The 15314-nt window shown below is 33.8% G+C and overlaps 1 protein-coding gene across 1 annotated transcript in view; it reads left to right on the forward strand.

Annotated features, from left to right (window-relative positions):
- The window catches only part of VWA8 (von Willebrand factor A domain containing 8), a 404132-nt gene that overhangs the window by 295334 nt on the left and 93484 nt on the right, over positions 1-15314 (forward strand). Inside the window, exon 37 of the mRNA XM_051983869.1 lies at positions 2432-2633. Coding sequence (XP_051839829.1) covers positions 2432-2633 — 202 coding nt within the window. The remainder of the gene's footprint in view (positions 1-2431; positions 2634-15314) is intronic.

Here is a 15314-nt window from a genome sequence, read left to right on the forward strand (position 1 = left end):
GTTATAAGACACCAAGAAATAGTAAAATCAAAAGAATGAAAAAAATAGAAGAGAATATGAAACACAAGAAAGACAACTAGCCTGAGAATAGAGCAGACCAAAATTATTTAACAAAAACAATAAAAAGGGTAGTTGACGATTGCACTATCGGTGATAGGGAAGCATACCGCAAATGTTGCTAAGCTGTAATATACTCAGTGATCTTTTAAAATCATCCTGGCCTGTAACTTTAAAATTATTTTTAAACTTTTTTATTGTATCAAAAAATTGAAAACAAAGTGAGTATTCATCAATTGGAGAAAATAGTTGTATGCCAGTGTAATGGAGTATTGTGAGTTATAATTAAAAAAAAAAAAAGACAATATGAAAATTGTTGTGTTACTGAAAATCATGACAAAAAAAATCTAGATGTGATATTACTAAAAATTGTTAATGAAAATTGTGCAGAAGTACTAGGAGAGAGTAAAATGGAAATAGGAAAAAAATCCATTAATCATCACTCAAAAGAGATCCTAAAATGATGTTGTTTGTCCTTCATTCTCAAAGAGAACCATGACACCAGGGAGGTGATGCCATGACATGCAAGTGAATTGGATTTAAGTGACAGAGAGCTGAGCAAGGTCACCTGCCACATTTTTCCCTCCAGAGCCATCTGATATAGATCAGGACTTCTGGAGATGGCCCTGGATGAAATGAAAGACCTTGGCCTTTTTGAGCTAAGGTCTTAATAGGTCTCAGTTTGACTGAGGCTGAAATCATTCAGTAATTAAGGCTAAGTAAGATTGAGGCAAAGAAAATCCTCCCTCACTCTCTTCTTTGCTCCCTCCCTCTCTTTTTTTTCCTCCCTTTCTCCCTCCTTCTTTCTCTCTCTCTCCTTCCCTCTCTCCCTTCTTCTTTTCTTCTCTTCCTCCCCTCCTTCCCTCCTTCTTTCCCACCCTGGGATTGCAATCAAAAATTATTTAACCCAGCAAAACTGAGTATAATTCTAAAGGGGAAAAAATGGACATTTAATGAAGATCAAACTGTTTACTTCTGGTACAGGAAGATTTTATTTGCACTCTTAAGATTATTATCATTACTTGAATAGTTTGAAAGGTCATCCATACATTGATAAGAGGCTTGAGATTGAGTTGAGAATAATAGGATGATTCTAAACAATAGGGAGAGAGAAAAAATGAAGTGATTATACAAATGAGACACAAATAGAAGAACTGTTACAGAAATTGTAGATGGAGATTATTTACTCACATTGTAAATGGATTAAAAAAGGAACAACATAAACATCTAAAGGCATAAAAGTCTTCTAAGTTTATAAAAAAAATAGGATGAGGGAATAGGATAGAGGAGGGACTTCTGGAAGGTGGGGGAAGAAGATAAGGGAAGAGACTCTTAAGTAAATTAGACAAGTAAGGAGAGATCTAGTAAATAAGGTGAGAAGAATAAATAGTGAAGAAAAATAGTATGGAGGAAAATACACAACTAATAATTGTAACTTTGAATGTGAATAGAATGAATTCACCCACAAAACTCAAACTGATGGAATGGATTAAAAATAAGAGTCTGATTGTTGTTTACAGGATATACAGTTAAAATTGAAAGATGCACACAGAGTCAAAATAAAATGCTAGAATAAAATGTATTATGTTGTAATTGATATTTAAAAAGCAGGAGAAGTGATCATAATCTCAGACAAAATCAAAGCTAAAATAAACTTGCATGAAATAATGAAGCAATAAATAAATAAATAAGCAATACCAAAAGAATGTTGTACATAGTAACAGAAATTTTGTTCTAAGAACAACTTTGATTAATTCATTGTATCATAATTACTCATGTTGATTACAAAGGACCTATAGTGGAAGATGCTATATTGCTTTCCAGGAGAAAAACTGATAAATGTTTTATATCTACATACAAATTTGTATTCAATTATAGCTTTTTCTAAGGTGGGAGGGGAAAAAAGGCATAGCAGAGAACAAAAGAAAATTTAGAATGAAGCACAGAAAAGCAGAGTAGTTTTGAAAATAATGTATAGTATTTTCATTACATGATTTTTTTTAAGTAAACAATCTGAAATTGAAACTTATGGTTTTATATTGAATCTTCTTGATGTTGTGCCATGTATGTGGAAATGTTCTCTCTTTTTGTCTTTAAGTACAAGATGAATGAAAATTTTAAAAATAAAATAAAAAGCAAAGTATACAGAGATTTGTGAATCATCTTTCTCCTCTCCCTCCCCCCATACTACTGTGCTAATTATTTTCCTTTTGGTAGTAAGTGAGAATTTATAAAATTAAATTCAAAAAAGGAAAATCTGTAGTCATTCCATAATAATTAGCATTAGCTCTTTTTACTGTTAATTTGTATTGTTTTATTGTATTTTGGTTTGGTTTTTTTATTGTATTTAGTATTTGTTTGTTTGTTTTTCCAGATCAGCATCACTCTCTCCATACACAACTTGGATCTCTACTATTTCAGACACAGATGCCCTGATAGCTGAGTGGGGCAAAGGTGGTGTTGTTACTGTTGATATGGGAGGCACTGTCAGACTTTGGGAAACTGGACTTGAACATCTGCAGCGGTCTCTTCTGGAATGGCAAAACATGATTGGGCGAGAAGAGAAACCTGCACAGGTAATACCAGTTTTGTAGTCTCAGAAGAGAATACCACAATGATATTGAAATAACCTAGCTTGATAATTGAAATGGTTTTTTGGAATGTTACTACTAGAGATGAATAACAAGAAAAGCTCTTACAGACCTGTATGATAGAATGTTGAGTATTTTTTCTTTAGCCATTTAAATAAATAACTTCTCATACTATAACACAGGTAGTCAGTCTTGGAAAAGTTACTCCCTTTTGCAAAAGGCTATTTACTAGAACCACTTTTATAAAAGTCTTACTGTTTTTAATGCTATTATTGTAAGCATTCTCTAAGTGTCATCTTGAGAGTTTGAGAAACTGGGCATAATTTCGGGTATAAGAACAAAGTTATTGCCTCTCTTTTTTTTTTCAGCTTCAGCAATTCAAGTTTTATTATTACAACAATGTGAATTTTCTCTCCACTGACACAGAGCATGAGATATCTTTGCCTTAGGTCAGAATTTTATAAGTTTTTGCTAAAACTTTCATCAGGCAGTTAACATTGTAAAGCTGAGAATTGTCCAATTTAACTAGTCTGATCACTGTATAAAAGAACAACATCTCTAAAAATAATGAAACCTTTTTAGTTTGTTACAACCTACTTAAGCATGGATTCTCTTGGTATATCTACTATTTCTGCAGAACTTTTGATGGCCTTATATACTATACCATATACTAGGAACCATTCCTTTTGTCTTTGTTACTGCCACTTTTGCTACTTTGTTACAGTAGCAGGGGAAGCTATTGCTTCTGGAACCAGTCTCTTCCTCTTCCCTCCCAAAAAATACCCCTCCTCATTACTCCCTTCAGTCCAAGTCATAATCTTTAGAAGAAACTTATTTTGCTAGCCCCCTTATTTCCAAATAACATAAATCCTACAGTTCTAATAACAAAGCACCTAATGACACAGTGAAAATAAGTGTAGGAAGACTGGCATTGAAATTAAAGGTAGAGCTAATAATGAAATAAAGAAATGATTCAAACAACCCAATTTAGTTCCTCTCTAAATGTAATTTGAAGAATCCTAGAAGCTACCAACTATATGTTTACAAAATAGTGCCCTAGAGTACAGAAAAACTACCAAGAATAAGTGATTCATTTGCAATTTAATTTCTTTCACATTTATAAATGCAAGTTCTCAGTTGAAATGGTGCTTTTATGTAGTAAAGACAAGGCAGGTTCCTGCCAGCCATCTTCCTCTGCAATGTATAAATTATCAGGGAAGGATGTTATGAGTCACATTTCTACAGCTTATTCCCTTGAGCTGTGATTAATAAATATAACTTTGCCCACATAATATTTTCTTTAACAATTTTTATGGATTGCTATAGAGGACAAATAATGCACGTTTCTGTCTGAACTATGACTACTCTTGACTTTTAAATTTATAGTAGCAATCTGAGTATTATGAATGAAAATAAACCAAGCAAAATATGTTGAAATAAAAATGCCATTGTATATGTTACAGCTAAAGGCCAAACATAATCTATTCCTCCAACAGAAAATGATTAGCAAATTCGTATGGTAGAGTCTTGTTTGAATTTTTTTTTTTTTGGTAATTCAAATCTTCTCTTTTTTATATTTTATATTTTAGAGTAATTGGAACCTCATAGTGCATGATATTATTTTAAAATTTCCACCAGATTGTCTGAATTTTACATATTGTATAAAATGAAAGTCAATATTTTCAAATACTAAAGTTTATGAACAAGGCCAAGCATGTCATTTAGAGTTGGGCTTCACTATAATCATAAATCAAATTTCTTTTTGTTAAGGTACTCTCTTCTTTAGAACTGTAAGCATTTATACCTCTGTGACTTTTAGCTATGTGTATATACACAAACACTGTGATAAGTGAGTCTAACTGAGATCCAAAGTGTATTTTCTTTTACAATATCACAAATGCTGACTTTCTGAAGACACAATTGGCACAAGCTATTCCTTTAGTATCTATGAATAAGATGTGAATTGGAGTCTCCAGACAAGGAGAGAAAGGCTTAGGGAGAGGAAAGGTTTGGAACAGCTGTTGTGGTAAGTGGGGTAGAGAATCAATCAGGTAAGAATAGAAGGAATAATTTGCTGCAAGAAAGATACAGCTGAGATCAGATAATATAAATACTTTGTGGACCTAATCTACTTGGTTACATAAACTCCCACAGTTCTGTCCAACAGGATTTAAATAGATATGGAGGAAGAAGATTGTATGTTTAAAACAGGGTGGAAAGGGAAAGATATAGTCCGTGACAGGACAGTGGAGCAAGGCATTTGAGAATAAAGAGAATTATAGCATTAAGTTGGTTCACTGAGAGATCAAGATTGGAAAGAGAGGAGAATTGGGTGGTAGTTTGGGAAACTTAGGCGGGGATAAAAGTATTGAAGATCACATTGAGGCTAAAGAATAAGGTTGGGGTAGTAAAGAATTTGAAGGGATGAAATAATAGGGTATTACACTCAGAAAAAGGAATTTCAGAGTCTTGGATTGTAGAAGTGCATACTTATGAGTGATGGCAAAATCAAAGGAAATGAGCATCTCTATGTCTGACTATGGTAAAAATGGAGGACTAAGTGATAGGAGTTGAGTAGACTGAAAAAGTGAAAGGTCAAGGGTATGGATGCTATTGAAGTCCCTTAATATGAGGACAAGAATTTGTTGAGAAAGGAGAGAAAATGCCCTGGATAGGGGTAGATAACAGTCACAGAATCTAAATAGAATGATCTTCAAAGGAGGAAAGGTTGCTTAAGTAATGTTGGTAGAGGAAGAATGACAAGAGGGAGCATTATATCTCAGAACCAGAAAATGCAAGGAGCCTGAAAGGATCTCTAAAATAAAGAGGTTTGTTATTTTCAGAGTGAGATTTATAAGGGGCATAGTTGAAAAAGTAGGCAGATATGGAGTAGGACAATATAGGGGCAAGTGTGTAAAAGTTCAAGGTCTCATCACTGCCTCAAATGATGTCCAGGGGCACTGAACTCATAAACATATAGTCTCACACTTAGAGTTTCAAAAATCAATTGCACAAACATAACATAGGAGAATTGTGTGAAAAAGCCCTGGTTTGAGTATCCTGCAAGACGATTTCTTTGTCAATAGGGTGACATAGCTAATGCATAGTCTGAGACTACGTTAGCCAAAGTATGGTGTTTAAAGAATAATAATCACAGTGTACTTTGTTCTTGTCAGACCCCATCTAGAGTGTTATGTTTAGGTCTGAGCAGAAGCAAGAGGAGGATGAACAGGACAGTAAAAGGGCTGAGAAGAGATGGTACTCCATGCAAAATTCAGAGGAAGTATCTAAGGACTTTAGCCTAGAGAAGAAAAGACTTGGGATGAAACTGCTGTCTTCAAGTATTCAAAGGTCATTCATGTGGAAGAAGCATTCGATGTATTCCTTTTGGTCCTAGAGAGTAGAAATAGGAAAAATAGATGGAAATTGCTAAGAAATAGTTTTCCATTCTATATAAGGAAAGATTTCCTCATACCTATACCAACCCAAAATGGAATGGGCCACTTTGTGAGCAGTAAGTTCTCCATCACTGAAAGTTTCTGAGTTGAGGCAGAAAGCCCCTGTAAAGGCAAGGGCTGGGTAAGGAGTCATAGCATCTTAAAATGAAGTTCTAACTCTGATATCTGCTAATTGTGTGACTTTGTATAAGTCACTGAATTCCTCTGAGTTTCAGGCTTTTCATCTGTAAAATGAAGGTGAGAATGATGCCTTCTGGGATTAGTGTGAACAAAGCATATTGTGAAACTTTTGTTGTAGAGGACAAGCCTGTTTAGGTGTCTGTTAGAGAAAATGACACATGAGAAAACTGAATGTGTGTGTGTGTGTGTGTGTGTGTGTGTGTGTTGTCTACTGTAGACTAATTTACAAAAATCAGTTGTGACCATATAGTCTTGTTTAGGAAAGTGGTGGATTAGTTGACTAATATTAGTCTGTAAATTATTTGTACTTTAATTCTATTTTTCTTCTTAATGAATCATCAGTGACAGACTAGACAGCACACTTGATCTCTTCTATTTAGATGATCTCATTTTGTTATTTAAAAGGATTGTAAACAAAACTAATTCAAATGGGATTCTTGCAGTGACAAGTGATATTTGGTAGAAGGTCAAATCCTTTTCTATGTTTCTCCCTGTCTTGGATCTCCTAGCCGTTCTGCATTTAGAAGCTTCTGTAGCCACAGACAAGTTCCTGTTGGGTATTTTAATAAATGCCTTTCATAGAAGTCATGAGAAAAGAAAACAGGTTTCCAGTAGCACACTTGTGTTGTTATTTATTATGTGGTGAAGTCAGCTTTCACCATTGCTGGCAAAGTAACACGCTCACCATCTAGTGGACAAATAATTTTATTTTATATAAGGAAATTTAAAGCAACTGTTTAATACACAGGCTGGCAGACAGGCAAAGGCAGACTTTGGAGAAGCTAATTAATCAAATAGTAAGAAAGAGTACCAGGGCTATGAGTGATGACTTGGTGTGATCATGGGATCTTCCTTCAGGGAATGACAGAAAAGGCTCATCAGGATCAGGCAGCATCAGGTACAAAGGAAAACAACTTGTTCCAGAGCCAGAGGACCTGAGTTCAAATCCCACTTCTGATATTTATTTTATGTATACCCTTGAGGAAATCAACAAGTCCCAAACCTGGACATCAGTTTCTTCATAGACAGAATGAATAGTTTAGATGGTCTCTGAGGTCCCTTCCAGCTATAGATTGATGATTCTGTGAACCTGAAACCATTCTTCCCCATCCCTGGTTCCATAGCATTTTGGCAAATAACTGCACATTGATAAATAGTGTTATTTATTGACTACAGTATCTGCTGTGCTTCAGTTTTCTAGAGTTAAGAATCTTGAACACATTGTGAATTTAAACTTTCACTTTAGTTTAATAGAGTCTTTGTGCACTTTTAATGGATTTAGATTCCATGAGAGGATAGATCAGTAATGATATATGTGAATGGGTGGTAAACATGTTTTCCTGTAATTTAGACAACCTCTAGAACAAATGAAATTGGATTATCATCATAATTTAATTCTAAAATCCTATCATTAAGGATTTGCAGCATCATCTCAGGACCACATAAAAACTAGTTGGGGCGAGGGACAAGAGATTGTTTGGGTGGTTTCTTTCTGTACCAAACCTGTGATTTCCTTGATGTGGAGAACTCTCAGGAAACTCCTATTACCAGTGCAAATTCTTTTACTTGACCTGCTGCTCATATTTTGAGGATTTCCTGGGATATTAAGAAGCTAAGGGACTTGTTCAGTGTTCAGCCAATATGTATCAGAGGCTGGATCTGAACCAAGCTCCTTCTGATTCAAAGTTCAGTTCTGTAGCCATTACTACATAGTGCTTATCAAAAAAGTTTGAATTCTATATTTTTAATTAACAAAAATCAAACAATTGACAGTTAACAAAAAAGGGTACACTGTACACTTTATCAAGTAGAAAAGCAAACAAAAAAACAAAACCTTTTAACAAATATTCATAATCAAGCAAAACAAATCCCCATATCGGCTATGTCTACACACACACACACACACACACACACACACACACACACTTCATTCTGCACCTTTAGTCCATCACCTTTCTGTCAAGAGATGGGTAGTAGATTTTATTATGACTCTTCTGAAAACATGGTTGATGTTTGATCAACATTCTTAAGTTTTTCAAAGTTTTGTTTTTTGACTTTATAGCATCATTATTGAATATATTTTTCTCCTGGTTATGCTCATTTTACATCATAAGTGTTCTTAGATTTTTCTAATTCCATTCTTTCATCTTTTCTTAAAGCACAGTATAATTTATTACATTCATACACCATAATTTATTGAATTCTACGTTTTCAGTCATGACCCTGTCATTATAAACTCTTCTAAATCTGTTCTGTCTTTTGCCTATAAAAATGGGTTTCTTCACATTCTTAGCATCTTTCTCTCCCTCTCTCCTCATTTCCCCTGTTCTCTGACAAAGAAGTGGTTCTTTTTTTCTTGTCAATGCCATTATATAAGTCCTTGAATACCATCTCTTCTCATCTTCTCCAACAGAATGCATTTTAAATCTCTCTCTCTCTCTCTCTCTCTCTCTCTCTCTCTCTCTCTCTCTCTCTCTCTCTCCCTCTCTCCCTCTCTCCCTCCCTCCCTCCTCTTACTTTCCTCTCTCCTTTCCCCTTCCTTTCTTTCATCTGTCTTTTTGTTCCAGATCATTCTCTTCTACCTTCAAACATGCCAAAATCTCCCTATCTTTAGAAATTAAAATTAAGACCAGATCATTTCCTCGTTATAGTTCTATATTTCTCCTTTTTTTCATAGTCAAACTCTTTAAGAAAGCTATTTACAGTAATAGCCTCTATTTTCTTTCCTCTCAATCATTCCCCAACCTTTTACAGTATTTCTTTCAATCTTATCACTCAAGGAATTGCTTGCTCTCTACAAGGTTAACAGTGGCCTTGCAAATGTGATGGTCTTTTCTCAGCCCTCATCTTTAACCTATCTGCTGCATTTGACACCATCAACCATCCTTTTTTACTCAGCACTTCCTCTCCCTGTTTTTGTGATTCATTTCCCTTAACTGTAGATGTTCCCCCAAGGTTTTGTATTAAATTCTCTTCTCCCTCTATACTTTTTCTTTTGGTAACCTCATCTGCTTCTTTGGATTTATCATCTGCATACAGATGATTCACAAATATATATACATATATGTTAGATAATATATATGCACACATAGGTATGTATACACATACATACACATATACATATGAATATATATGTAATAAATCTTTCCAAATCTTCAGTCCCATATCACCAGTTGCCTATTAGATATTTCAAATTGAATGTCCTTGAGATGTCTCAAACTCAGCATTTCTAAAACTTATTTTCTCCCAAACTCTTGCCTCTTCCATATTTCTCTGTTTCTGTCAAAGGCACTGCCATCCTTCTAGTCCCCCACGTGGTTAATTTCAGCACTATCCTCAGCTCTTCACACTCCATCTCCTCATATATTCAGTCAAGTTGCTAAATTTACTATTTCTACTCCTATCTCCCACATATGACCCCTTCTCTCCACTCACACAGCTTCCACCAATCATTTCCTCATCTTCTCTTACCTAAGTTATTATGAGCCTATTCATTGGTTCTTCACTGTCCTCCCTGCCACAAATCTTCCTTCCTTCAGTCTAACCACACCATTCTGCCAATAAAGTGACTTCCCTACTAAGCTAGTTCTAATTGCTTCCTATTGCCCCCAGGATAAAATATAAATATCTTTTTTTAGCTTTTAAGGATAAAAGTCTATAGTGTCACTTTCCAGTCCTATGGAACTCCACTTTTTACACTTTTCAGTCAAACTAAACTGGCTTTCTCTGTCTGCTTTTCACACATGAAACTCCATCTCCCATTTCCTATCTCAGTGTCTTTACATGGACCCACATGTCCAAAATCCATTCTCCTGTGATTGTACCTCATAGAATCTCTCTTTTCCCTTAAGGATACAATTCAAAAAATTAACCACAAGAAGCCCTGTTTCATATTTAATCATTATATATTTATGCTGCATATTTATATTTCTAATTATCTTCTCTTTTAGAATGTATATTCCTTGGGAGTAGGTATTATTTCATTCTTTGTACATATATCCCCGACATTTTTTATAGTTTCTGGCACACAATAGTTGTTTAATAAATGTTTAGTAAGTTCATTACTTAGTTGTATTTAGAGTCCTTCCAAGTCACTGAAGGCAACACTTTAGGTGTTTCCATCAAATATCAGGTACTATCCCTATTCCTAATGATCATTGTTTGGGTGTATTTTAAAAAAAAAAAGTCCTTAAAAATCTATAGTTCAAATTTTCTAATATATTTATTATAAATAGATCAGAGACCTCTTCTGTCATAATATTATGAACATTCTCTTCTTGAAGTCTTTTAAAGATGTTTCCATAAATACACATTACTTCAAAAAATATTAAATGACCTAAAAAAAAGGCAGCATTTTACATCTTATTCATCTTTGTCTCTCTCACAGTATCTTGCACATTGCAGGTACCCAGGCATTAATATGAATAAGAAAATGAATGAGGAATGAAAAAAAAAGTTTTTTAATGTTCTTTTTTAGAAAATTGTTACTATTTTACTTAATATTTTCATTAAGCCATACCTCTTTCCCAATTTAAACCTGCCCATGTTTAGTTTCCTTGAGGCCCTGGGGAAATGTAAAACCAGGATATTTCAAATTTTAAAATCCACTAAGTTATATTAACAATGCTATGCTTTTCAGTTTTTCATTATAGTGGCTGTTATCTATTCTCTCTGAGTCTGGTCCTCTATATGAGGATGTGGTTTAAAGATAATAGTCTGCAGTTAACTTTTGACTCCAAAATCAGTAAATCTGATCAAATACAATATCCTGATTCTCTTATTACAATATCAGAGAATAGTTTTTATAAAGCTATGGATGACGGCTCTACACAGAATCTCTCTCCTCCCATGGATTGAAAAAAAAAATATCTATTTGTGTCTTCAGAAATTACTTTGAGGTCAAAATAACCTCTCATTTATCATTTTTTCATTCACCTTTCAAAAATACTTGGATAAGGTTTATCTGTACAGTGACATGGGGGGGGGGGGGATGGAAGAACAGAGATCAGGTGAAATTCTCCCATTTAGAAATTGATTAATTTACTAAGTACTTAGTACAAAACCGCATGCTGGGTGCTAGATAAAATATATTTCCCTGTACCAACCTAGAAAGTGACTAAAAGCTAGTCATTAGATATTTATTCTCAGGATATTAAAAAAAAATCCAATGTCCTCTATGAAAATACATTATCCCCAAGAAGTGTGGTGCTTTAAGCCTATGCAAGAGGAAAAAGACATAGCAGAAATGATTAGTATGCATAAAGAAGATGGGAGAAACCTATTCAAAAAGTGTGAGAATCCCAACTATATTGGAAAGTATTGACTCCTGCCATTATATATGAGACTACCAACTTGTAAATAAATTTAGACTATGATTGAACAAGGAATGCAGTTATGGAAAATGTGAGGAAAATGCTAAGTAAGTATATATATTTTTCTTCTCCCATTTACACTGTATATATCTTGTATGTGAATAATCATTTGCATGAACCCCTTCAGACTTGAGGACTCTTTTTGCTTTTATCTACAGGTCTTTATATAATAGTAACTCGGAAATGCTTATCGATTGATAGTGTGCCTTACAGATCCAAAAAAGAGTCAGGGCATAATCATATTTCTGTAACCTGGAATGTTCTATGACTGTATCTATGACTGAGTGAACTAATGAGAATAGCATAGAAGAAAAAATAATTCATTCATCACAATTCTATTTGTATTTCTTTTGCTTACCTCCTCTATTATAGTTAATAATGCTTCTCAGTGAATTATTATGTTTTCATGTAACTGCTGAAAAGTCACAAATTTTATATTTTGAGGAGTCTAAGGTTCAGTCTTTATCAAATGATAATATTTCATAATATAATTATAAATGTGAATTAATGATAATTATTTTTATAGTTACCTACAACCCATAAAACAAAGAACTGTAATGATAAATGTTGAATTTTCTCATTTCCTTCATTCCAATGAATTTAGTATCTTTTCTGAGTTAACTATATCTTAGATACTTGGATCGGTGATAACATTGTTGGAATACTCTTTTTATTGATACAGATTTCAGTCCTGCCAAGGCTTGTTAAACTGAGTGATTCATACTTTTTTCTCTCCCTAAATTGTCCATAGAAGATCCACCCAAGGCAAAAACTGCTTTCCGCCATATCGTTTACTATTTTGGGACTACCACAATTGTGCATGAGTTATCTTACACAATGGTGTCAAACTCAAGTAAAAATGTAGATTCAGAAAACCACAATTTAACATTCTTAATAAAGGGGTTAATATGCAAACAAATATATTCAAAGTAATCTATATGCAAGCTAAAAAGAAAATAGTTAACAGATGGAAAACACTGGAATTAATAGGGGATGGGGGAAGGCTTTCAGTGAAAGGAATTTAATTAGGACCTGAAGGAAGGGAGGTCAAATGATATAGCTGAGGGAAGACAATATTCCATACCTAGGGGACAGCCAGAGAAAATGCCAAGAGCCAAGAGATAAGAGCGTCTTGTTCAAGGAATAACCAAGAGGCCAGTGTCACTGGTTTATAGAATACGTAGAAGTAAGGTATAAGAAAAGTGGAAAGGCAGAAAGGGGCCAGGTTAAAATGAGCTCTAAAAGCAAAGGAAAGGATTTTATATTCAATCCTGTAGATAATAGGAAGATAGAGCAACAGTGTGTATTAGACCTAGTCAGAAAAACTCATCTTTCTGAGTTCAAATCTGGCTTTAGACACTTAGTAGATATGTGACACTGGGCAAGTCACTCAATTCTGTTTCCATAGTTGGAGAAGAATTGAAGAACAAAGTGGCAAATAACTAGCATCTTTACCAAGAAAACTCCAATTGGAGTCTCAAACGGACATAGCTGAAACTACTGAACAACAACAAAAAAGTTGACTGAATAGAGCAATGACATGGCCAAGCCTACTTTTTAGGAGGACTAGAGAATGTTGATTGGGTAAGGCTTGACGCAGGAGAATGAACCAGCAGGCTATTGCATTCATTCATGTATAGATGAAGACTGGGTGCTCAAGATTGGGAATAATGTCAGAAGAAAGAAGAGGGTATATACAAAAAAAATGTTGTGAAGGCAGAATTGACAGCACTTGGCAACAGTTTAGATGAGGGGAGTCAGAGAAAGTGATTAGCCAAGCATGGATGAGATTGTAAGCATGAGGGCCTGAAAACAGTAATTGGGAAATTAGGAAGAGGGGAGGATGTTGGGGCCAGATAACACACTTGATTTTGAACATGTTAAGTTAAATAGGTCTATTGGGGCATCTAGTTTGAGATGCTCAACAGATAGTTGGAGATATGAGATTGGAAATTAAGAGAAAGTTAGGGTGATCTAAGAATCACCCAGGATTGCAAGTTAGCTTTGCTCATGCTTCTATTCTCTAAGGCATCTCATAGCTTCCATTCAGCTCCTATTAATGTATAAACTAATACTGGATGTAACAAGAGCAATTTGGGAAGAGGAAAGGTTGTCATATCCTTAAAATATAGGATCATGGTATTTAGAACAGGAAGGGCCCTTAAAGATCCCCTAACCCCAAAATTTAATTTTACAAAGAAGAAAACGAAGATCCATAAAATTTAAAAGACTTACCCAAAGTTATATAGGTAGTAATATATCTAGTAGTAGTCTAGTAATGTCCTAATAATACTTATTATTAAAAGAATATCAGCAATTCTATATGGTAGCAGGAAATTTAAAATTATCTCATTAATAACTACACTGAGCATAATTCCTGATCTTGGAATTATGTCTTATTGCCATAATTTAAAGTAAGATTATTATTAATGAAAATTAATATTATTAATGAGAAGTGATCAGTTCATCATAAATGTAGAAATTTTGGCAAGAATTGTTGGAAGTCCCTAATTAAGTAATCCCAAATTAAAATAAAGCTTTATAGTAGCAGCCTTATCATTATTATTATTACTGTTATTATCAAATCATGACCTAAGAGAATCATTGTCACTCTTAGAATTAAATCATTATTAATTTTGTTATCCTATTTGGGAAGAAAATTTTGTCAGTTCTAAAAAAGAGATTGAAAAATAGTTCCTGCTTAGGCTTGACAGCTTGGGGAAAAAAAAAAAACCAGAAAATCAAAGCTATGACACTGATCAGCAGAGGGTTAAGATCTTTAGCCTTGTTTTAAAAAATACAAATTAAGAAGAAAAAACAAAATAAAATCAAGATTTTCTTATGATTTTGCAAAAAATGAAAGAATCTACTGTTGAATTTAAATATAAATTTAGCAAGTTGAACTTAGAATGCCCATATTAGCTTTTCCAAAGTATACAATGTTCATTCATTCCTTCCTGAATACTATTTCTTAGTTTAAAGAGAATTTTGAAAAGTTTTCTATTTCTTAATAAAGCCATTACCTGAATTAATATCTCTAAAAAATTTTTTAGAGATAGGTTATTTCAGTTTTCCTTCTCCCTGTTAATAAGTCATCAACATTAGTGTCACTTAATAAATAGAGGCTTCATTAGTACTATTCTAATAATAGGGATAGAGAAAAATGACCTCTCATTAAGTCATCTGTCATTATTTCTAAGGTACTCATTGAGGCAAAAAAAAAAATTTCAGAAATTAATTCAGATTGTACAAGCACAAAATTAGCTATCTACCTTTCCCTTTCTGTTTAAGATTCTTAGTAATAATTTGAGCCCATGGTAACATCATATAAGACATTTTTAATTTCCCTAATGGTCAAAATGAACATGATCAGAGAAGAGAAAAAAATCCTAACTTTTCACATTATATTTTGAGTATAGGAAGTTCATAAAATCAGGAAAAGATTTTCTAGCATTGTGAAACTCCAAAGTGAGAATAGAGTACATATCAGTCTACAGAAATCATTTGAATGGACAGTTATTAAACCTGAATCATTACCATGATATTGCTATATATTGATTCAGAAAAAAGCCATTTTCCAATTTCCTATCACTAATCTTTTTCAAGTAGTCACTTGGTTCTTAAGCAATCCATATTTTAGAAAGATTGTGCTTTTT

This window comes from Antechinus flavipes, chromosome 3 (assembly GCF_016432865.1).
Source record: "Antechinus flavipes isolate AdamAnt ecotype Samford, QLD, Australia chromosome 3, AdamAnt_v2, whole genome shotgun sequence".
NCBI classification, from domain to species: domain Eukaryota; kingdom Metazoa; phylum Chordata; class Mammalia; order Dasyuromorphia; family Dasyuridae; genus Antechinus; species Antechinus flavipes.